Raw genomic sequence first — 24,904 nt, forward strand, 5'->3', positions numbered from 1 at the left:
TGTAGACTTGTGGGCGGAGCGTTGGACAGAATCTTACAGCTAACCGTGAGAAGGGTTAGAATTGGGCCCGGGAGAGATTGCTAGATTAGTCAAACATGCATGGATAACATCTAAAACATCTTCAAACATGTTTTTGATGAGGAAAGAACATCATAACATGGGAGAAAGCTCCAAAAATTGTATTTTGCAGAATACCCCCTCTTTAAAGTGAGAACCAAAATCCAAAAGGCACTTAAAGAGCTTCATGTCAAATGTGTTTGTAATTGTGAATAATAAAATGACATTATAACTGACACAAGATCCTCAAGGTCCTCAACCTTCTTATCTCAGAGATGTTGCTTTGTTTTGCCTGGAATGTTCCACAGCATGGCATTAAACATGCCAGGTTACTGTGGTCTGTAAAGTTGTATTCAAAATTGCCTGTAGATTTTCTATATTTGAGTGCCGTTCTGTCAGAGCCGTGTGAGTCCTGAAATAGCCCTTCTTTGTGAGTGGTACTTTGTCTTTTCTTCTCCTCTGCCTCCGCACTTCTTTGATTTGGTTGCCCACCCACACTTGGACTAGGTGCATATAAAACCACCGAGCTTCAGACAGATCCACATATCAGAACAAAGATCCTCTCACCTGTAGAATGTTCTGTGGTTTCTACAGACATCACACAGAACAGAAAGGATGGGGCCATGTGTCTCTATCATACAAACACTCATACTTTAGTAGCTGTTTTTGGTGTCTGTCGAAAAGCTGTAGACTTGGTGATAGAGCATTAATGGGAATGTATTATGTACAATGACTTTAAAGGTTCTATGTTATGCAAATTTGACTTGTGAGCTTTTAGCCGTATTATAATGTTACCTCCTCAAAAACAGACCTGGAGTTGTGTTTTGTTTCACTCACACATGTTTGCGTTACACTTTATTATTAGTCTGGTACATCTCCAAAACTCAAAACGCTCTGTTCCACTGATGCCATGAAGTGGTAGTTTTCAAGTTAACAGCTACCGTTTACCTTTTGTTCAGCAGAAATGGGCAATTCCAGGGCTGAAATGTTCCAAATGATTTTAGTGAAGGTGTGTGGAGTTTAAAAACACAATGGAGCATTTTCTGTATCACCACATGACATCACAAGGTGGGAAAGAGTGTTTGCTGTTTGAGTGAAGAACTTAACTGTGTTAAACATGTGTGAATGAAACAAAACACAACTCAAGGACTGTTTTTGATGCGGAAACAACATTATAACAAATCAGCAATTGAGTAATTCTGTATTCTGAGCGGAGCACCCTGTGAGGCGCCACTGTGAAGAGATTCAATGTGTTTTATGTACAATTTCAGTTTACACCTTGTAAATTATTCAAACTAAATCATGAATCTAAATTTCAGTCTTAATTCAATTTAACAGATTCTGAGCCCAAAAAGACAAATCATGTTTGTAACGACAGTCAGACCCCTAAGTCGTACTCTCACGGCAGGCAATGTCTTTGTGCTGTTATATGCACACTCACATCCACATACAAGAACACAGCTCATCTCCATGGAAACGCAATTTGGACAAACGTCTGTAATCCTCAGGAGGTCCTCTGTTGAGGGCTTCTCAAACTGGGGTCCAGGGACCATCAAGGTACTCAGATTCCTTTGGTATTTTTACAGTTAAAGGTGTGCTGCAACTTTTCTTTAGGGAGGTCTGTTGTCTCCATGGTTACTGTGCTCCACATTTTCAGACTTTGGGTCAGACCTGTGGGATTCAGAAATGTCATGTAGACATTCATCTGTTTCTTTTATTAAAGAGGGGACTTTATGCAAAATCGACTTTTTGAAGATTCCTACCATGTTATAATGTCAAAAACGTGCCTGGAGAGGTTTTAGATGTCATCCATGCATGTTTGAGTATTTCTGTGATCTCTCCTGGGCCCTATTCAAACCCTCCTTATGGTTAGCTGCAAGATTCTGTGCAATGCTCCGCCCACAAACCTACAGTCCCTGACAAAAGTCTTGTCGCTTATCCATTTTGTAGAAACAAAAGCTTATAACCTGACTTTAAATTAATCGATTGGTCTTAGAAATGTCTCATATGAAAGCTAAAACCCTCCCAAATTATGCTCAATATACTAAAATAAATTTGCTTCACTGAAGAAAGATTGATCATTTAATGAACACAGAAAGGTCAAATTTTGGCAAGGCAAAAGTCTTGTTGCCTTGTCATATGATGCACCCAATCCTAGATTACAGCCTCACCTGTGATCAGTTACTGATCAATCAATTAGTGGGTGTGTATAAAAAGAACCCCAGCACACCAGACCTTCACATCAACTGCAACTTGGCCTCTGACAACAGCCTAAGATCCACCCTGAGACCAAAGCGTTAATTATCAAGAGGCTGAAGACCAGGTCCACTGCTGAGGTGGCTGACACCTTCAGTGTGCCTCAGCGTCAAGTACAAAGAATAAGAAAAAGATCTGAAAAGACTGGAGATGTTTTTGACAAGCCCAGGTCCGGCAGACCCCGCAAGACAACTGCTCGGGAGGACCGTTTGTTGATTCAAAAATCCAAGGCCAGCCCCTTTTCCACTGCAGCAGAGCTCCACCAGGCCTGGTCACCTCAAGTCCCTGTGTCAACCAGAACAGTTTGTAGAGTTCTGTCTCGAAATGGCCTCCATGGTCGAATCAGTGCACAGAAACCAGCACTAAACAAAAGGCAATTAAAAAAACGTGTGGCATTTGCCAAGGCCCACAGCCTGCTAAAAGGATGGACACTGGAAAAGTGGCAGAAGGTGGATTTCTCAGTTTAATCCTCGGTTGAATTACATCACAGCTGCCGCAAATATTGCAGGAGACCTACTGGAGCCCGCATGGATCCAAGATTCACCCAGAAAACAGTTAAGTTTGGTGGCGGAAAAATCATGGTCTGGGGTTACATCCAGTATGGGGGAGTGCGAGACATTTGCAGGGTGGAAGGCAATATCAATAGCCTAAAATATCAAGAAGTATAAGCTACCTCTTACATTCCCAACCATAAAAGGGGTCAAATTTTGCAGCAGGATGGTGCTCCATCGCATACTTCTATCTCTACATCAAAGTTCCTCAAGGCGAAGAAGATCAAGGTGCTCCAGGACTGGCCCAGTCACCAGACATGAACATCATTGAGCATGTCTGGGGTAGAATGAAAGAGGAAGCATGGAAGGCAAAACCAAAGAATCTTGATGAACTCTGGGAGGCATGTAAGACTGCTTTCTTTGCTATTCCTGATGACAACAAATTGTATGAATCATTGTTGAACCGCATGGATGCAGTCCTTCAAGCTCATGGAAGTCATATAAGATATGAAATATGGATCTCACAGCACCACTACTTAATTCACTGACGTTATGCAACATATTTTTGTATTTGAAGCAAATTATTTGTTCAATTTTCTGTAGAAAATGTACAAAACTTTTGTCTTGCCAAAATCTGACCTTTCTGTGTTCATTAAATGATCAATCTTTCTTCATTGAAGCAAATTTATTTTAGTATATTGAGCATAAATTGGGAGGGTTTTAGCTTTTATATGAGACATTTCTAAGACCAATCAATTAATTTAAAGTCAGGTTACAAGCTTTTCTTTCTACAAAATGGGTAAGCGACAAGACTTTTGTCAGGGACTGTATGTCAGCAATGCTCCCATATGACAATTCCATAAATATATATATACCATATACAATATAAAATATGATACAAAACTGTACACAGCTACTTGACAAACCTGATGTGATGTGCAGTAGTTTCATTTCATAAAGCTCTGTCACTCTGAGGCGGGGACATGACAGACAGAGCTCTTAGGTGTTAATTATTAGTACTCTGCCTCCTTACTTTTTGTAGAAAGAAATGACCCGGTAGCTTACAGTCAACTACAGAGTCAAATTACCATATCAAAGACTCACAAATCCCCTATTAGGTTTAAATTTGGAGACTCAACTTGTTCACTAAAATGTCTGTGGTAGGGTCAGCTGTTGTCCTCTTACAGAAGAAACTTCAGGAAGTGTCAATAAAGAGCATAGTCTGTATAAAGAAGTGGACTAAGTGAGTTTGACGTCACCCACAGTGTTCGGCTCCAGTCAAATGAACCTCATTGAGTTTAGCAGTTATAGGGTGAATTTGGAACCAAGTTGCACGTTAGAAATTCTGACCGCGAGTATCATAGCAACCAAAGAGCCAATCCGGAGCGATGATATTGAAGGTAATGCCCCTTCTCGCCAGTGCTGCAACGCTGTAAATCAAACCTGTCTCCAATGCTATCGGGAGCGACCTTGGGAAACAAAGGCACCTGATTTGTCTGTTATTAATCTTCATATCTTCAGTTACGGACAGAATAGCGAAATAAAGACCCCAGGATCATGTAGAGGATTAATACGAACATTTAAGACCAAAATGATGAGTCTGACAGCAGCAGTTACAGAGAGAGGGACCACAGTTTTTCAATAGAAAGTGAATCAGAGCCACGTCAATGTAGCGGGAAGTTCGCCCATGTATACTATTCTGAACGTGGCAGCTAGTGTGTTAGCTTTGTCCATTTATATACAGTCTATGATAAAGAGGTGGGAAAATGTAAAACTCAAAAAAAAAAGTGCCTTAAACACGTGCCAGTGTGTGCTCGCCGTGTCACTCAAATGCTCTACTTTTTTTTACAGTAAAGCTCTTGTTTTCTAGTGAGTCATACTAAACTCTTAAAGAAGAATCAACATTGGAGTTAACAGTGTAATATCTTCTCTTTAAGGTCTAATTTGGTGTCCACGTGCCTTACATCACTGTATAATATCTGATTGTGGTTGAGGTCCCACAAGTGAAAACTGTTTATAAAATCAATAGGTGCTTGTCGCCGTAGCAGCAGTGAGCCCGTTTGGCCTTTCACTAAGTGGCTTTATTGGAGATGACAGAGCCTGAGGACACTGCTGCTCCCGGAGCCAATGTCCTGCAAATCCAATAGAAAAGACGGAGGAGTGGTGCTCGAGCTGACCCGGTCAACCAGGCACAGGATCAAGCTGCCACGAAGAAAATAGAGGTTATAATAAGGGTAGAGTTTAGCAAAAAATGAAAAATAAATATGTAATAATTTCCATCTGCATGTACTGCTGAGACTTTTGAGAAAGTAAATATGGGTTGTCAAAAGTAATGAACATCAGATGCTTTTTGATACTAAAACGGAAACTAGATACTCATTTGAGCGGATATCGATACTAAAAAAGTCACATTCACAGGATAGAAATGAACCTTTCCTGAATCCTGAATTCCTGAATCTTTAGAATGATGTTGAGCTGTATCTTTCACATGTATAAGACACATTTTAGTATCACGACAGCACCTTCGTATTGTTGGTACACCCACCAACCACAAGGTCACCAGTTCAAACCTCATGGCCGGTGTGTCTCGAGATAAGACACTCAAGCAGCCATGTTGGACATGGTTTATTACAAGAGAAAGGGCATCGGTTGTGACAAAACAAAAAGCAAAAACACCTCTGACCCTGTTGTAGGTGCTGTAGTACAACCGTATTACAAAATGCACAATACAATCAATGTGAATCATGTAGAACTGGTAATTTTTAGTTTCATAGAATGTCGTTTACAGGCAGCAAAATACCCTGTCTTTTTGTTGAAGGATCTTGTTTTACCTGTACACATGTGATTCTTGTGTTGGTTTATCAGTTCAGATTCAGTCTTCTCTCAAATGTGAACGATCCTGGAGGTGTTTAGCATGTGCACCTGATGTGCGTCTGTATAAGAATCCTTCTTATACAGACACCACCAGACAAAGGTTTGAACACACTCTCATTCAGTGTTATTTTTCTTTATTTTGAAAACTAGATACATTTTAGACAAAGAAGACATCAAATATGTGAAGCAAGATGTATGGAATTATGTTCAAAGAAAAAAAAAATAACTCAACTAAATATTTTTCAACAAAGCAAAGGGTGGCTACTCCGAGGATGTGAATATAAAATATAAAACAAATATTTAGCCAAGGTATTTATCTTTTTTTTCTGCATAATAGGATCTGTGCACAGTAGCATGCTAGCTAGCTCACTAGCATTGCTAACAGTAACATTTATTAAAATCAAGTATTCATTTTATTTGTGTAATGTTTAACATGTTGTCAGTGACATCCACACACAGCTCCCTGTCCACTGTGTGACCCTAATCCCCTAACCTTTGACCCCTGACCCCTAACCCCTAACCCACCTGCAGCTCCCTGTCCACTGTCTCATCTTTAAATATTTATTGATTTTAGTGTGAATTAGCCAAAACCTCCTAGAGATTTAACAGGACATGAAGTAGTGATGCTAACAGTGAGGTTGAGGCGTTGTTGTGCACAGAGCCTGTTATATCTGACTTCATATACTTCATGTCTTCTGTATGTATATAAAATGCAGAAAGTAGTAAAAATGAAGAAAAAAAAAACATTGAATGAGAGGGTGTGTACAAAGTTTTGACTGGTAGTGTATATTGCAAATCTAATCACAAAACATAAAAAAGTTCCTGATGCATCCCTATAGGTCCCAGTCTTTTACATTTTGCCTGATATGAGCTGCACAGCTGCAGGGCCAGTCCTACAGGAACTGTGCCTCAGACTGAGGTGTATATTGAACACATGAATGTTTGATGGAGTCACACAGAGCAGAGAATGAGCTGTGTGCTGTTGCTGTGTGCAGGTGGACCAGGTCTAAAGAAAGCCTGGACCAGACCTGAACCCAGACTTGAGCAGGGAAGAGGTCTACAGAGCCTTGATCAGACCAGATCTGCGCAGGGGAGAGGACTCGTCAGATAGGTACTGCCTACTTTTATCTTGTACTTGAATCATTTTCAGTTTTGTAAGTTTATTGATACCTTACAGTGAAATCACATTGGGGGAGTTCTATATGTATGTGTATGGCAGAATGTTCGGCAGTTACTATGGTGATACATTCCACACATTAGCAAACAGTGTCAAAAAATATTTCAAAGTAGTCTGAAACTCAAGAAAACATACAAAATTGATTTAACCAACATATTTTCACCAGCCTGTGATCAATTTGAGCATTCATGATAATTTTCTACAAAAAGGTATGAATTAAAAACTGTTGGCTAATGCTATTGCTAATGCTAGTTAGCTTGTGACAGCAATATTATTTGAGAGGGACTTGTTTAATGGCACAAATCAGCTCACCTGTTGCAGTTCCAGCTAAGGTAGTTGTTTCTGGTCAGATTGTGCTAAACAAAGATCAGATTAAACTAAGTTGAGTAATAGAGCTTCAGACAGAGCAGTGCCTACAGTTAGCTTCATATCTCCTGGGATGTTGATGGCATCAGTTGCAAAATATCAAAAATGACAAAAAAAAAAGTGACAAAAATACTATATTGAGCTGAACCATATGAGAAGAGACATATGTGTGCTTATGCTGTGTAAAGGGAGTAGAGGCTTAGTATAGAAACCCAATCCCCATGTGTCTTCATATGACTCATTCTGAGTTTGTGCTCCTCTGTCTCCTGTAGATATCCGCTGAGGGAGGAGGCGGAGCCATGGGAAAACAGAACAGTAAGCTCCGCCCCGAGGTGCTGAACGACCTGAGGGAGAACACAGAGTTCAGTGACCATGAGCTGCAGGAGTGGTACCGCGGCTTCCTCAAGGACTGCCCTACAGGACACCTGACTGTGGACGAGTTTAAGAAGATCTACGCCAACTTTTTCCCCTACGGAGATGCATCCAAGTTTGCTGAGCACGTGTTCCGCACCTTTGACACCAATGGAGATGCCACCATAGACTTCAGGGAGTTCATCATCGCTCTGAGCGTCACCTCACGAGGAGGCCTGGAGCAGAAGCTCCGCTGGGCCTTCAGTATGTATGACCTGGATGGAAATGGCTACATCAGCAGGGCCGAGATGCTCGAGATCGTACAGGTGAGAGGGACATACGTACACACACGAGCAGGGAGGAGATGCTTGAGATCCTACAGTTGAGAGGGACGTATTACAGTTTATAATCAGGGCCGAGATGCCCAAGGACATACACGTGAGAGGAACATAAGCAGAATACATGAGCAGGGCCACATGCTCGAGATCGTACAGTATATTCTTATTTTATGGACAGGCCTCATGCAAACCTCAGAACCTCCAGAATTCACTCACTGAGCTGCAGAGGCTGCACTAGCACTGAGTCATGATTAGCTGCAGGTGCTGGGGTTTAGGTAGAGACTATTCAGGTCAGAGAGAGACACTTTAGGTTTAAACCAACTGGATTTCAGTATGAAACTGGCAACACAAATGAGAGACTGATGTGAGGCTCATTCTGCTTTCTGACTGGATAATCGTCATATGAACCAAAACATCAAATTATATCATATTCAACTTGGCCATCTTGTCCAGTGTTTTTGTAACTAAGAATAAATCAACATTACAGTTGTTTTCAGTTTAAAATTTGTTTTAATCGAACACCTAAAGACAAAGGCCAAAGACACTGTGCATTTAAACCTCCAGATAGTTTAGAAATGACTTTGTCCTGTGTGTTTAACATTTGGACTCAGACCTAGAAGCTGGAAAGTCTGAATTACGTCGAGCGTTTGGACCTAAAATACGTCCTATTGCTAATCTTTTTGTAAAGTGCTTTATAAAGATCTGCCTGTTTTGTCTTATTTTTATTTATCCAGTCGTGATTGACTGGTTTCTAATGGAGTAAGGAATGAGGCTTAACACACGAGTGAGTTGATTTGCTGTGTGAATCTGTGCTGCCACACCCTGATGTGAGTGTGAGCAGATCTATGGCTACCTCTGCTCTTATCTGCTCTTATTTACCCTCGGCCTGCAGGGGCACTATCAATATTTACACAGCCACTGTTTGTGGAAACTGACCAATGTGAGAGAAGGCCACTGATCTGTGTACGCCTGAGCAGAGACAGCAGCACCACAGGGCGGCTCATGAGTCAGGGTTAGCTTTAGGGCTAATGACCCAGGGTTAGCTTTAAGGCTAACTCATAGACTGTATAAAGAAGTGGACTGAGTGAGTGTTACGTCACCCACAGCATTTGTCTCTGGTCAAATGAACCTCGTTGAGTCTAGCAGTTACAGGAGCCAATTTGGAGCCAAGTTGCATATTAAGAATTCCGACAGCGAGTATCATAGCAACCAAAGAGGCAATCTGGAGCGAGGCTGTTGAAAGTAACACCCTTTCCCACCCACACAGCTGGTTTAGCAGAGAGCAGGCATATAGCAACGCTGTCAATCAAACCTGTTGCTAACACTAGCGACCCCAGTGAAAGTAGGCATCTGATTTGTCTGTTATTAAAGTTCATATCTTGATTTACAGACACAATAGTGAAATAAAAACACCAGGATCATGTAGAGCGGATTAATACGAACATTTTCAGACCAAAATGACGAGGCTGACAGCAGCAGTTCCAGAGAGAGGAGACAGAGTTTTTACATAGAAAGTGAATTGAAGCGAGACTCAATGGAGCCGGAAGCCCATGATCATTTTCTATTTGGAGTGTGGTGTTTACCAGGTTAGCTGTGTCTATTATATGGACTAACTTTATGGACTCATTTGGTTGCCTTGTATATTTTATGTCCTGTTCTTTTTTAAACTATGGACTGAATAATATTTATGCCTGAAATAAAGAATAAATAAATAGATAAATATGGAGGTGACATTCCATGTCCCCAGAGCTAGTCTCCATGTCCGGAGACCCGGTCGTCGAGGTCCCCGCCTTCGACTGCTACCCGGATCTCTCCGCACCCGCCCCTCATGGCTCCTCCCGCAGGTGGAATATGGAGAAGCGGCTGGGATGAGAATCAGCTCCTCCAAATCCGAGGCCATGGTTCTCGACCGGAAAAAGGTGGTTTGCTCTCTCCGGGTGGGTGGTGAGTCTCTGCCCCAAGTGGAGGAGTTCAAGTATCTCGGGGTCTTGTTCACGAGTGAGGGAAGGATGGAGCGTGAGATTGACAGGCGGATCGGTGCAGCGTCTGCAGTGATGCGGTCGCTGTATCGGTCCGTTGTGGTAAAGAAGGAGCTGAGCCGGAAGGCGAAGCTCTCGATTTACCGGTCAATCTACGTTCCTACCCTCACCTATGGTCATGAGCTTTGGGTAATGACCGAAAGGACAAGATCGCGGATACAAGCGGCTGAAATGGGCTTCCTCCGCAGAGTGGCCGGGCGCACCCTTAGGGATAGGGTGAGGAGCTCGGTCACACAGGAGGAGCTCGGAGTAGAGCCGCTGCTCCTACACGTTGAGAGGAACCAGCTGAGGTGGCTCGGGCATCTGCTCAGGATGCCTCCTGGACGCCTCCCTAGGGAGGTGTTCTGGGCATGTCCCACCGGGAGGAGGCCCCGGGGAAGACCCAGGACACGCTGGAGGGACTATGTCTCTCGGCTGGCCTGGGAACGCCTTGGGGTCCCACCGGAGGAGCTGGAGGACGTGTCCGGGGTGAGGGAAGTCTGGGAGTCCCTGCTTAGACTGCTGCCCCCGCGACCCGGCCCCGGATAAGCGGAAGAAAATGGATGGATGGATGGATAAATATGGAGCTCTGTATTGGCTGTGGTGAATTAGTGGTAATGAAAGGCACCAAGTCCACTTTTGGAGTTTTTGCCATTAAATGAAATCATAAACAATGATTAATCTTAAAAATAAGATAGAAAGATAATCTCATCACATTAAACATTAGTGACCCTTACCTGGTACAGTAAGAGGACCGATCACATAAATTTTACCTTAACTCTGGAGTATCTGGACATCTGGTTTACTTTTCACCTTCTTGTATCACCAAAAAGACTCCCTGGAGATGTTTGTGAAATATAAACTTTATTATAAATCTTTGTGCCTGCGCCTGTTAATTGAGTAAATGATGATAAATGATAATACTGAAACTTTATGCCACTGACACGATAACACAAGAGCAGATTTATACCATAAAAACTGTTCTAAATCTACAATATTAACAAATAATTATGCTCTAAATCGGGAGTGTCCAAACTATGGCCTGGGGGCCAAATGCAGCCCTCAGACGAATTTTTGTTGGCCCTTTGGCCAAAATCAGTACTTTTTACAACAAATTTGAGTAATCCTACCAATATAACCTGAATAACATCACTTTGCATTGTCATACAGGCCTAATATTAATATTTCAAACTTTATTTGAAGTCTGAAGTCAAAACTATGATAATGCACCATCTATCCACTATATTGACCACTGGTCTGTGGCCCTCTGTGACGAACATTTTTCAAGATATGGCCCTCGGTGAAAAGATTTTGGGCACCCCTGCTCTAAATAAACAGCAGAATGAAACACTTTAGTGCTTTACTTTACATCTGTAATGAGTCAATGAGAGTTATTTAATATATTTAATATTATCGTATAACTAAAGTACTGCAAAGAAAATGAGACACGATAAATATTGACCTCAAAAGAATATTCTTTCAGCTTCATATGTTGAACAATAAGTGGATATGGTGATTATAGTGACAGGTCTAGATGGACCTGTAACATTTACAGACACTGACACAGTTTCATCTGTTTCACAAATGATGTGAAACAGATGAAACTGTGAAAACACCATGTGTTTAATGTGCAGACGCTGTAGCCTGTTGGCAGCAGATCATTCATGTCAATGTAATAAACACACAAAACATTTATTTAACTTTTGTTTGATTTATTTTCCACAGTCCACACTTATAAGCAGTCAACATTAAGCAGATTAAAGTGTGTGCTAAAAGCATTTGAGATCATTTCTCTTCAAACTGCTCTGCCTTATTAATAGACTATAATGCTAATGACAATACAAACTGGAAAAAACAAATAAAAATACAATATTGATGTAAAAATACACCCGTAGCTTAATTAATATATGTCTTGATTAGCTGCTAGCCCGTTTAGCTGCAGAAATCTACTTTTACCATCAACCTGAAGCTTTGTAAATCTAGTAAAAGTCTCTCTTTCTTCTACATTCCAGTGTGGATCAAGTACAAATGTTTGTAGGTGCATGCTGGGATTGAGTGACCACAACTGCAGGAGTTTAAGAACACAAGAGCACTTTCTTAAACTTTATTTACCAAAGTAAAACAATCAAACACATCATTGTCCTGAAAGTAACAGTAAGCTGTCGATGATTTCAAAATAAAACAGCCTTTTTATATTTTATTTTATTTTACATCATACATAACACATTATAATCCTCCTCTTGAGTGTTTTCCATCACTGACTCCTGTTTCATGTGACCCACAGGCCATTTACAAGATGGTGTCGTCGGTGATGAAGATGCCTGAGGATGAGTCCACTCCAGAGAAACGCACGGACAAGATCTTCAGACAGATGGACATCGACAACGACGGTGAGACCATAGACTGTACATATAAATGCACAGAGCTAAACTGCTAGCCGCTGCGTTCCAAATAGGATTGGCTCTTTGGTTGCTATGATACTTGTGGTTCAGCCTGGTCTGTTTTAATAATCTACCTGTAGAGTTTACATTTTAAGCATAACCTTTGATACCAACCCATTCAGAGAGCGCTCACACACATTCCACATCAAAACTGGCACTAAACCAGAACTAAGCCAGGACTAAACCAGGACTAAACCAGGACTAAACCAGGACAGTAACAGGGCCAAACCAAGTCTATGTGGTCTATTCTGATATCTGTTCTAATGTAGTTTCCTCATCGCAAACAGACCTGGAGTTGTGTTTTGTTTCATTCACACATGTTTAAGACACAAACTCTGCATATTTAGCCTCTGTTCCACCTTGTGATGTCATCATGTGGTGATACAGGAAGTGCTCCACTGTGTTTTTAAACTCCACACACCTTCACTAGAATCATGTAGATAATTTCAGACCTGGAATTGCCAATCTCTACTGACCTAAAGTTAAACGCTAACTGTTAACTTGCAAACTACCACGACTGGACTGGACTGGTCAACTGGACACATGTACATTTATACTTGTGTCACTCTGAAATAGACTGACTCACAATAGTTGTTGAACTTTGCTGTGTGACTCAGCTCACAGTCACTTATTTTTGTCTCTCCTCTTCTACTCTCTTTCCCTGTTCCTTTTTTCCCCTCTCTCTCTTGTCACTCTCTTCCGTGTCTCCTCCCTACTCCGCTCCTTTCCACCTTTCTGTCTTCCCTTCTCTTCTCTCTCTCCTCATCCCTCTCCTCTCAACCCCCCTCCCTGCCTCTGTCGCCTCCTCTACCCCTCCCTTTTTATTCTCTCCTCTGTTCTTCTCCTTCTCCCCTGTCTCTCCCCTCTTCTTTCTGTCCCCCTCCTCTGTCTGCCCCTCTCTCTTTCTGTCTCTCCCTCCTCTCATTCTCTCCTCTTTCCTTTTCTCACCCCCACCCCCTTTCTCTCTCTCTCTCTCTGTCTCTCTCTCCGTCTCTCTTATAGGACGCCTGTCTTTGGAGGAGTTCATTCGCGGTGCCAAAAGTGACCCGTCCATCGTGCGCCTGCTGCAGTCAGAGCAGGGCGCGGCTCGCCAGCTCTGAGCCGACACTCTAGACTGTCCCGCATGTCCCTCCCTGTGTCCCTCCTGTCCCTCATTACCATCCTGTCCATCCTCTTATCCTTTGTGTCTCTTCCTGTCCCTCAGGTCATTTATGTCCCTCCTGTCCCACATGTCCACTGTGTCACTCATGTCACTCCTGTCCCCCGTGTCTCCCATGTCCATTATGTTCCCCCATGTCCTTCCTCATCTTCCTCCTCATGTTCCTCCGGTCCTCTATGTCCACTGTGTTTTTCTGTCCCTCAGTCCCTCATATCTCTCGTGCCACTCCTGTCCATCATGTCCTCCTTTCCTTCATGCCCCTCCTGTCTCTCTAGTCACCTGTGTCCCCTGTATCCCTTCTCTCTCTTCTGTCCCGCCTGCCTCTCGCATCCCTCCACTCCTTTATGTCCCTCTTGTCTCACATGTCTCACATGTCCCTCCTGTCCCTCCTCTCCCTCTTGTCCGTCATGTTTACACTCTGGAGAGGACACGCGGCTGAAGGTGTCTCTGCGTCTGTGGACTTTGTGGGACTTTTGCACACGTCTCACTGTGTGCAGTAGTTCTCATCTGACTTTTAAACCCTGGTTACCATAGAAACAACATCAGTGATGGACACAAAAACTCGAGTATTTGAACCACTGCCAAACTGCATAGAGTAATCTGATGATGTAATCGTCAGGGTTTAGTCGTACATGGTTTTCTGTTGTGGGACCAGAATTTTATTGTCTTAAAAACACAAAAACAGAAGTAGAGTTTTTTAATGATTTGCTGCAATCCAAACACATTCAGAGCATCCTAATGATTCATCCCGATGAGTTTATAAGCGCTTTTCACAACTTTCAGAGGCTTTAATTCAATGCTAACTACATGGAGGTTCCTCATCTTAAAAAACACGCTGCTTTGGTTCAGTTCACAGAGGCAAAGTCAGGACATAATGTTGTTAAAGGAAATAAAATGTTTGTCTACAGGGAATCAAAATGTAAAAAAAAAAAGCTTAAATCATGTCCCACCGTACTAACGTGGTTAGCGTTCCTGTGGACACGAGACAAGGACACACCCCTCCGCAGAGCTCGTCAGTGATACTTTGTCTTTTGTTTGTCTTTTCATAGTGATACAGTGCCATAAGTTGTATTTATACTGACGGACTTTGAAGTGTTATGATTCTGCTCATGTTGCTCTGAGAAGGTGGCTAATTACAGATCTGTGTAAACTTTGACCAAATATAAAGTGAAAGGAACTGTATTTTGATTTTAAACTCCATAAACTTGACATATCTCTGCAGATACGAGGTAAACATGTTCAAAACAGATAGAACTTTTGCTGTTAACGTTTCAAATGCTGATTTATTCTTACAAAAACATTGGACGTGCTTCTGGAGGTTCAGTTGTGGTTGTAGTACATAGTTACACAGTAGTAGTACAGGACTCATACAGTTCCTTTAAGTGCAGCGGTGGGTGATTCACACTCTCAGTATTTTCATTATATTTTTCTTGTCCATCATAAATGTGCCTGTAAAAGTCTTAACTGAGGTTTAAGTATTGCACAACATTAACGTTTAACTTCACTTTTATCATTTCATTTTCCTGATGCTGTAGATACAGGTATATTATAGACAATGTGCTTTGTAATGGATTTTTTGCACATCTTTAAAATGTATTTCATGATCATCTTAAAGGCAGTGGTGGAACGTAATGAAGTAAAAATATTAAAGTATTGCGCTCAAGCATAAATTTAAAGGTATACTTTAAGGTTTACTTTTCACTTTTACTGCACTACATTTGAGAGCAGTATCTGTACTTTCTACTCCACATCTTTGAACTGGACTGAAAAGTAAACGTTTGAGACCTGTGGGTTTATTTTTAACACATTCACAATTTGAGCAAACAAAAATATACAAATAAAAACTGCCAGGAAAAAAAAAGAAAAAAGATCAATTCAGTTGTTTCTGTTGAACCAAATCCAGACGCATTTAAAGCTTTATTAGATCACAAAATCTGTGCAAAAATACTTCAAGTACACTTTTAAACAGGTACTTTAATACTTTTACTTGAGTATGTCTTCGCTCTGGTATCTGTACTTTTACTTAAGTGACAAAGTTGAGTACTTCTTCCACCACTGCTTAAAGTCAACAGAGGCTTCAGGGCACAAGGACAGACTCAGATTAAAGATGTAACGGTGGCTAGTACTCACTTACATTTAAGTAATTTTATAAAGAAATAGTACTTTTCAGAGTAGTTTTCATCTATATATCACCCACCTCTAGTTAAATGTGCACTGTGTAACTTTTCTGGTGACACTGTGGAGACGTTATGGCATTTAACATTTAGCTTATATAGGATTTACGATTTAAATGTTTATTGCTTTAAAATACCTTGAAAAACAGGTATTCTCACTGTGAGCAGTATCGCCTCTCCGTAGATCTGCCCTGTAACTTGGCCTAGTGGCATCAGCTGTCTCCATGGAGATAGAAGCCGTACTGTGGAACATTCCAGGCAAAGTAATAATGCCATAATAAGTTTGTCAGAAGTATCTAAAATCAGATACTAATCGATACTAAAACTTGTGTTGAAACTAGAGACTGATTTGGGCAGGTGTTGATACTAAAACAGAGACAGAGAAAACGCTCCAGCAGAAAAGTTCCACAGTGTAGTTTTAAGTGGCTTCAGTGTTTTTCCAGTGGCTTTCTTGTCTTGGACCACACCGTTTGCATGCGCTTTACCCTTCTCCAATTGTGTACAAACATTTATGTATGCGCCAACACTGTGGCTGTTTTTAGTCTTTTTATTTTTGTAACAAAAATGTCATTTGGTTCACACAATTCAAATAAAGTCGTGTAAGAAAAATCTACACAAGAAGTCGTCCCACATTATCCCCCCCCCCCCCCAACCCCGGACAGCAGGCCAGACGCACAGCTCAGACTCAAACGACCACATGGAGAGGTACAGGCCCGGAGACGGAAATGTCAGGGCCCACGGCAAGACGCCTCAAATGAGAGTAAATGAACAGGAAGAGGGTCAAAATCTGGACCCCTAAGACCCTGCTCCCCTGGTACAGACTAGACCACCTCAGCAACAGGAGGGGAGAGACAGAAGAAAGAGAGAGATGGACAGACAGAATCTAGAGCCTTTTGAAATTATTAAAACAGGGCAGAATTTGTGAAGTGAGTATCAGGATTAACGTATTGCAAAAACTGAACATCTCGCCCTGGGTAAAATGACTTTAGCGCATCTTAAGGCCGCCACAAACAGGATTTTTTCAATCTTAAAATGATGATATTGTAAGTGCGTCATTATGATTTGTGAAATGTGGTGCAGATAAATGTTTTTAATGCACAAAAGGCAGACGATAAATGAGACAGGAAGTAGAGTCATGTTTACTGTAGCAGCAGCAGCTTCACTCTGATTTACGTACAAAAAAACAAAACAAAAATAGGATTTACTCTCACCTTCTTACTTTTGAAGAACGTTTCAAACTGGACTGGGCACCATTATTTGAGGTCGTTGCCGTGGTGATGTTTCGTGGTTACGGTATGATAGCACCTCAGAGTTGCACTGATGCAAAAACATGAGCACAGCTGATTCAAAAATCGTACACGAATATCCAATCTGAGGCCACGTCCCAAAAACTCAATGATCCTGTAGTGTGTTTGTGTGAGGAGCTTAAATGAACTATTGAGTTGAGATTTAAAAAGCTTTGAACTATTTGACTCATTTCATTACGTTTGACTTACAGGTAAGTACCATTTTGTCACGATAATGCAAAAAATCTACACAAGCCAAAATTAGAACGTTAACTTCAGTAATTTTGCTTCAGTTTCTGCTTTCGCTTCACTAAGTTTCACTAGATTTCATTTGTACATAAATATTTAGGGTATTTACGTTTTATTTTTTGTCTGAATTGAAATGACTACAATCTGTACATTTAATTACACCACCTGCTTGTTTGCATGAACATGTTGATTGCTTTGCCCACTTGTTCCACAGTATGGCATTAAACACTTTAGCAGTGCTGCAACACCTGCTAACAACTAGGTTATAGGCAGTGGTGGAAGTACTTAATGTTACTTAAAAGTACAGTAAAAGTACAGATACCAGAGCACATAAATACTCAAGTAAAAGTATCACATGAAAAAAGATCTACATAAGTAAAAGTATCTGTTTAAAAATGTACTTGAAGAGTAAAAAGTAAAAGTATTTCATGATCTTCAAGTGATTTTGATTTGTACTGAATTTTGTTCAACAGAAACAACTGAATAGATTTTTTTGCTGTTTTTATTTGTAATTTTTTGTTTGCTCAAATTATGAACAAGGTAAAAAATAAACCCTCAGCCTTTTCAGTAGATCTCACACAATAAAAAATACTTTTAACTCGTGTACAAAAGTGTAGTGGAATAGAAAGTACAGATACCTGCTCTTTAAACTGGATACTTTTTACTTTACTACATTTAAGTCTTTACTCACATACAGTCCTGTTACTTTTACTTTGTTACATTCCACCACTGCTTATAGGACAGATCCGCTCACAGCGATAATGCAAGAGATTTTTTTTTAAGCAATGAAATCCCCTAGAAAATAGCAAAAGCCAGCAATAAATTAATGGCGATTAATGGTGAGGAACTTTCCGGAGCAAAGCAATCTTCGTGGCGACAGGCGAGAAGTAACCATCCGAACAGTTCCATAGTGCGACTTTAACCGTTCAAATCAAACTCTTATTTTTGAGAAATTGAAATATACTCAAATATGTGTTATAGATATTGTGAAATCAGCCAGTTTTAGCCTCTTGACCCTCAGACATTCAGTTTTGTGACAGTTTGGACTATTTCGACGTTTGGTTTAAGGTGCGCTTTGTGAGAGTCGTGTCATAGGACAAACTTAAGGAGAGCCAGAGCAGAAGGCACCTTTAACATGGGTAGAATTATTTTTTTCCACAAATGTTCAAATATTTACCTTAGTGCAATCATTCCCAAGTGTATTCACATTTGACTTCATCTGTGTGCGCTGCAGCCTCGCCCTCTGAAACACTCTAACCCCGCTTTAAAAAAAAAAAAAAAAAAAAAAAAAGAGTGGAGTAGAAACATGAGTTCTTGTGTAAAGTTCATTTGACCCGCTGTGACAAAATACAGACGGCCCGGGTTTCAGACAGGTCTAGGAGGAGTTATTTCAGTAACTGCAGGTCCTGGCCTCCCATTCGTCCACGGGAGAGGGGAGGCGTGTCCTGTGGGACCAAAGACCTGATCCGGTCCGGGTTTAGTCCAGGTTTGGGCTCACAATTCGTCTTTGTCAAAGTCTTCGTCCAGGTCTACGTCGCTGAGGTCGTACTCCTCCTCCAAAGGAAGCTGCGGGCAAGAAGAACAAGATTTGGATTATTAATTCGAAACTGTGTATACTCAGGGAGGGCATCTGACACACGGACTCATCTCAGCACATCTTTGTAGAGGTGTAATCTACAGGGTTAGCAGCTTTTACACTGAATAAGACCTCATGGAGACACAGGGAGGGCATCTGACAATAAACAACCAATGAGAGCACAGACCTGTCCATCCTTTCCATCCCAGGCCACCACAGAGCTGATCTTGGGCATGTTTCCTCCTCCCAGCGTGGCGGTGGATCCACGGCCGACCGACAGCTCCCTGCAGAACACACACGTTAACAGTTTCAACTGATTTTGCGTGTAAACATGTGTAAATCCATGACTGAAGCGTGTTAGAGTGTACCTGAGGAACTCGTGAATGCCTGTCTCGCTGAAGGAACCTCTGAGCAGGGCGAACTTCATCTTCCTGGTGTTGATGGCGGCCATGGCGGGGTACCCGAAGCCCCCAATGCCCAGAGCGGCCTCCAAATCCATCTGAGCGCCAGCCTCTGTCCACAGCCACCTACACACACACACATGAATATTAATAATCATATTGAAGTTAGTGAAGCTCCACCAGTGTCTGTGTACACTGATTGAAAAGCGCTGTCTAATAATGTGACCATTTACCATTTAATATTTTTTAAGTCTCCCATTATTCTTCTGTAATAATCTACCATTTGTCAATCAATGGTACGCGCTGCCCCTAGTGGAAGTGGGATGCTCTGCACTTTGAGTTTTTTTTATTTATTTCAAGACAAATCAATAAAAGTTTTGTGTTCCTTTGGGTTAGTCTCATTTTAGACCACATTTACCCAAGGCTTAGGCCAGATATAGTCAAGGTTTAGTTCTAGGGGTACTCGGAAAGCTAAATATTTAGGTGTAACTAGAAGTGAGAACCACTTTAATCATCCATTTGCATCAGTATTAAACATTTTGGTCTTTTCTAACACTGAGACATCAGGCCTTACCCCCACATCTTCTTCTTGTACTTGTCGGCCATCTTCAACATCACGTCCAGATAGTCGTTTCTCCCAGCAGCCCCTGAACCACACACACGGGTTAAGTATGTAACCACAGCTCTATGAATCCCAGATGACCACCGGAGGGCGCTGCTGAAAGAAAGTGAAAGTATTTACCTGTGTCCAGGATGTGAGGCAGCACAGCGATCACGCACAGCTGACTGTCCTCGCACGTCTTCTTCAGAGCGTCCTCATTTATGATCTGGAGCAAAGACGATATTTCTGTTAGCGTCCACCAATCATGTAATGTACTTCAGTTATTCAAATTAAACAAAAAGCAGATGGTTGGCAGTTAAGGTGCGTATGACAGGTTAGACGACTGATTCCACCAAGACATATCATTTTATTTAAGATTTTACAAAAATTTCAGTTTTGTTTTGTTTGTTTGTTTTTATTTTGCTGAAGTTTATATTTGACTTCCTGGTTGGACACGGGCAGCAGATATGACATGCGTAGAATTAACAGCATAACTTACCTAGCAACCATAATGTAAACAAGAGCCAAAATTTTATTAACCTTTATTTTGTTATTAGTTTAAACTGTCAGAAAAATGTCTTCCTTGTGGGTAAATTGTCTGACAGTTTTCTGACAGTTTTGCACATCTTGCTTCAAAATGTGTTATCGTGACAGGCCCCAATAGCAGCGTATGACTTCCTATTAGTTTTGCTGAGTGAATCAAATCTATTTGATGAGAAAAGGACAGACCTCCACGAGTTCAGGAGGAGGGGCATTGTCGGAGAACAGGTCCAGAGCAGTGTTGATGATGTCGCCTCGAGAGCGTCCCCCCTGATAGTCTTCAGGCTCTTCTCCTTTACGGAAGATCTTAATGGTGGGAAAGCCTCGGATCTGCGCACAACAAATACATTTGAACAAAAGTCTTCTAATCCAGAGGCATTGCATCTCTCTGTACACAGCACTCACAGAGTATCTGCTGGCCAGGCCCTGGTGTACTGTGGCGTCCACTGCTCCCAGCTTCACTCTGCCTTTGGTCTGATCCTTCACCGAGGACGCCGCCGCCGCCCATTCAGGCTCCAGACTACACCACAAACATGGAAACTCTCAACAACTATGTGACAGCAAAGTCTTCTGGGACATATCGATACATTTTTCCAGTTGATGTGAAAAAAATGGTTAATATTACTACTTTGCAAACACTTCTCTAAGTGCTACATATTCCGGGTGAACTTGACGCCACATGAGACCACACGCAGAATAAAACAAATATTATGAATTTTGTCAGTAAACAGATTTATTCTGCCAATTTATACGACGACTTAATGTAGGTTTATTTAATGAAGAAAATGTTCCAAATACACACCAAGAATGTCAAGTTAACCTCAGATCACACCAAGCTGAAAATGATAAAATCTCACTGATATGAGACTAATCTAAACACAGCTGGAGTGTTCAGGGCTCTGCACAAACACGCTCTTTGTGAGTTGGATGAAAATGTATTTGCAGCATATGTCGAGATTAGAGATCGACTGATATGGGTTTGTTCATGACTGATGCAATACCAAGTCTTTAGAATCTAGAGAAACTGATGGTCGATGAGATGTGCTGATATTTTCAGATTTGGATTATTTTTAGTGTGAAGTGTTTGTCACATTGACTTGACCATTGTTCAGAAAACCTTTCTTTTGATAAAGCTGGTCATACTAGAGAACTGGTGATCTAATATGAGCTAAAGAAAATGTGCTAGAAAAGTTCATATATCGGCCTGACACATCAGTCTGTCTCTACTTACATCTGGTATCAGCCTTAAATCTCCAAACAATATCTCTGGACAATATTTTGTTTGGCCAAACCAGACGCTTACATATGCATAAATAATGTATGTATAAAGCTTAATTTGAACACTTCTCTAATCCAGTCTGTAATAAAAAAAGGTTGTGGATGAGTTTGTACTAAATTCAAATTAAATTATTTGAGGAAAATTATGAAAAATCGACCCAAAAATGTCGGCAGAGCATATCGGCCCTTTGTTTCTCTGGATTCTTAGTTGGTATCACATTGGTCATGAAAAATCCTATATTGGCCAATCTGTAATCCTGACTCTCCTATATATTGCAAATACATTTTTATCCACCCCAAAAAGAGTGTGTTAAACAATCGGCATCAGCCATAAAAACACCCATATCGGTTGATCTCTAAAACTAACATTTGTCCAAGTTTGTCTGACAATAATGATGAATAATCGTAAAATGGTCTTCTGTCTCATAGTAAGAGTAACAGTAAAATGATGTGGTGAAATCCTTGAGCGTGTCAACAGTGGTCTTACTTCTTGCAGTGTCCACACCAGGGGGCGAAGAACTCCACCATCCAAATATCGTCACTGCCCAGCACCAGTTTATCGAAGTTATCGTCTGTGAGCTCCACCACGTCTTGTCCACTGCTCCCACTACCTCCTCCTCCTCCTCCTCCGCTCTGAAACACAGCACTGGGTCAGACCTACACACACGGGCGGTGTTTGTCAGCAGGGTGGCTTCAGGTTTGGACTTGGGTGCAGCTTCCTTTAAAGGTCCATTAACAGTTAGAAATGTCCCGATTATGTCCTTATAATAAAGAAAATGTGTCTTGCCCTGGGACACTCTTACATAGTGTAAGAGAAGCAGTGTTTTTAAATCAACCATGAACCAGGACGTAAGGCAGGTGCGCGGTTAGCCTGCTAGTTGTTGTCAGCTTTACTGTGACAACAAAACTCCACTGTGGTCTCTGAAAGTTGTGAAAAGGGCTTAGAAGTTCATGCATTCAGAGCATCCTAATTATTCACGGTGATAAGGTAAGTGAGGAAGTTTGGACCACTGCAAACAGTGAACTAGTGTTTGTCACATTTAAAAGACAATTAGGTAAAGTGCCTTCAAGTTTGAAAATAAATGTCCATCTATGTCATTTTTGCAATGTTAAATAAAGCTGCAAGCTAAAAATATTTTAATATTAAAAAATATCTGTTAAGGACTTAAAGTGAACGGCAGTGTTTGTCAGAAGGTTATGGATTTTACATGATTCTGAAAAATAAAAAAAAGAAAACATTACAGGAGGTTGCTAAATCAGTGCAGAAATCCTATAGTTTTGACCCAGTTATGAACTAAACAAATATTATACATATTATGTATTTGAACATGGATATCCTCTAGCTCATTGTGGTTTAATATCCAAATGTCCCTCTCTGTGTGTGGCTGTACACAGACCTGCTTGTAGCTCGAGCCCCCGGTCTTCCCGCTGAGCCTGTCTTTGACCAGAGACTTGAGGGCATTCAGGGCTCCGTCCACGATGGCCTGGCTGGTACGACCACCTGCACCATCAAGAGGACAGTCAATGCAACTGAACAAGGCTAAACTACAGAGCACCTGTAAACTGCAACAATGATCTATAGCGGTGTATTAAAGGAGATCTGGAATGTGGAAACAGAAATGTTCAAACTAAAAAAAAATAACAAAAATGTGAACATATCATTTAATAATTCATGTGAATGTGCCACATGCCACAGTTTGAGTCAACACTAGAAACTCACCAAGTGACTTAAGTGCATTGTCAACCTAATATTTCCAACATCAGGTCAATTATTATAGATTTTAAGTGAAGATAATAAGGGTTCAAAGGACTTTTCTAAGACATTTTGTTATGTAAACATGTGTCTACAAACAGGACGCCCCCCTTTTTATACAGTTTTAATAATGAATGATGGAGTCTACGCCCAAGACTTATGGAGATGACCCAAAAAATATTTTCCATTGGAACTCAATTTTAGATGTGAACCCAATCATCTGGACTTATAATAAACAAGTGTTCACGACTCATTCGCTGCATTTGAATGATACTTTTGAGTCTAGTGTTATAACATGAAAAAAGGGACGCCTGTATGTGATACCAAGGTCCCACCAAGCAGCTAACATTTAAAAAAAAAAAAAAAGTGTAATTTCCTGCATCATAGGGATGTCTGCTCGGTGATGTGGTCTTACCCTGGTACTCCTCGGGCTTGTTCTTATTTCCTCCAAACACCTTGATGGTGGGGAAGCCTCTGATGCCGTACTGTCCTCCTAAAGAATTGTGCTGGTCTGCATCCACAGCTCCCACTTTCACCACGCCCTGCACACAACGAACAATATACAACACCATTACTGTGACTGTTCATTTTTGTTTTTGACGATCTGACTCTCCCCTCCCTTTGTTCTCTCTGCCAAATACAGCAGATTTGTCAAGTTGCTGTGCACAGTTTTGTATCATGTTTTTGTTTATTTATGCAGAATTGTCATGTGGGAGCATGGGTGACGTAGGCTGTGGACGGAGCATTGGACAGAATCTTACAGCTAAATGTAAGGAAGGTTTGTATAGTTCCCAGGAGAGATCACTAAAATACTCAAACATGCATGGATAACATCTAAAACTGTTAATGATCTAGCTCTCCTGTTTTTCCTTTGTGTATCCCAAAACAATATTTTATTTATATTTTAACTGTACAATCACATTAGGATTGTGCAATGGTCAGTGATCAGAGACGTCTACAGCCAATCCTCTGCTCCAAACCACATGCTTTTACTGCCAGACACAGGATTCTGTTTGGAGGAAGAAATACGACAGGCTTGTGCAACTGGCACTTATTAACGGTGCATGTTGTTCACATTAATAAAATTTGGACTGAAAGACATAATTGAAAAGTTTTACTAAGAAAAATAAAACTGAATAGTAAATTGTGATGGATCATTGCAAGGTGAAAAATCCTGACTTTGTTTTGTTTTTGATAAATGCAGATATTCCACAGTACAATATGTGTCATAGATTTAAAGGAGCACCTAAGTCTTATGTAAAAGTCGATTAACTGAGGTGAGAACATGTTTGTATGAAGCACATGAATACTGATGAGTAGCACTGCGCACATCACACCTCCTGCTCCCTGTGCTACACTCAAACATGGATATGTACAGCTTGTATTAGGAAAGTTCTCAACAGCAGCGGACTGACAAACACACACAGGAGTACTGTGTTACACTGAAAATACTGGATGTCCCTGTAGTGTTTAAAGGGCCCATATTATGCTAGTTTCAGATCTATGTTATAATATTGT

The 24,904-nt window shown here is 41.1% G+C and overlaps 2 protein-coding genes across 4 annotated transcripts in view; one reads left to right on the plus strand and one right to left on the minus strand.

Annotated features, from left to right (window-relative positions):
* hpcal1 (hippocalcin-like 1) overlaps positions 1-15,375 on the plus strand; it is a 36,196-nt gene extending 20,821 nt beyond the window's left edge. The window contains exons 2-5 of one of the 2 annotated variants that reach the window (XM_055232125.1): positions 6,674-6,789; positions 7,494-7,898; positions 12,213-12,318; positions 13,372-14,078. In XM_055232125.1, coding sequence (XP_055088100.1) covers positions 7,521-7,898; positions 12,213-12,318; positions 13,372-13,469 — 582 coding nt within the window. In that variant the 5' untranslated portion in view covers positions 6,674-6,789; positions 7,494-7,520 and the 3' untranslated portion in view covers positions 13,470-14,078. Of the gene's footprint in view, positions 1-6,673; positions 6,790-7,493; positions 7,899-12,212; positions 12,319-13,371 lie in introns of both variants that reach the window. The other variant, XM_033990736.2, reaches the window with a different exon arrangement.
* An 880-nt stretch (positions 15,376-16,255) lies between these two features.
* Positions 16,256-24,904, minus strand: part of pdia6 (protein disulfide isomerase family A, member 6) — a 50,277-nt gene continuing 41,628 nt past the window's right edge. For both annotated transcript variants that reach the window (XM_055232123.1, XM_033990735.2), the window contains 10 exons: positions 23,802-23,928; positions 23,031-23,134; positions 22,121-22,266; positions 20,761-20,875; positions 20,545-20,685; positions 19,957-20,041; positions 19,789-19,861; positions 19,182-19,340; positions 19,001-19,097; positions 16,256-18,803 (listed from right to left, as the gene is read on the minus strand). In XM_055232123.1, coding sequence (XP_055088098.1) covers positions 18,732-18,803; positions 19,001-19,097; positions 19,182-19,340; positions 19,789-19,861; positions 19,957-20,041; positions 20,545-20,685; positions 20,761-20,875; positions 22,121-22,266; positions 23,031-23,134; positions 23,802-23,928 — 1,119 coding nt within the window. In that variant the 3' untranslated portion in view covers positions 16,256-18,731. The remainder of the gene's footprint in view (positions 18,804-19,000; positions 19,098-19,181; positions 19,341-19,788; positions 19,862-19,956; positions 20,042-20,544; positions 20,686-20,760; positions 20,876-22,120; positions 22,267-23,030; positions 23,135-23,801; positions 23,929-24,904) is intronic.

The sequence above is a fragment of the Periophthalmus magnuspinnatus genome, chromosome 24 (assembly GCF_009829125.3).
Source record: "Periophthalmus magnuspinnatus isolate fPerMag1 chromosome 24, fPerMag1.2.pri, whole genome shotgun sequence".
Lineage (NCBI taxonomy): Eukaryota > Metazoa > Chordata > Actinopteri > Gobiiformes > Gobiidae > Periophthalmus > Periophthalmus magnuspinnatus.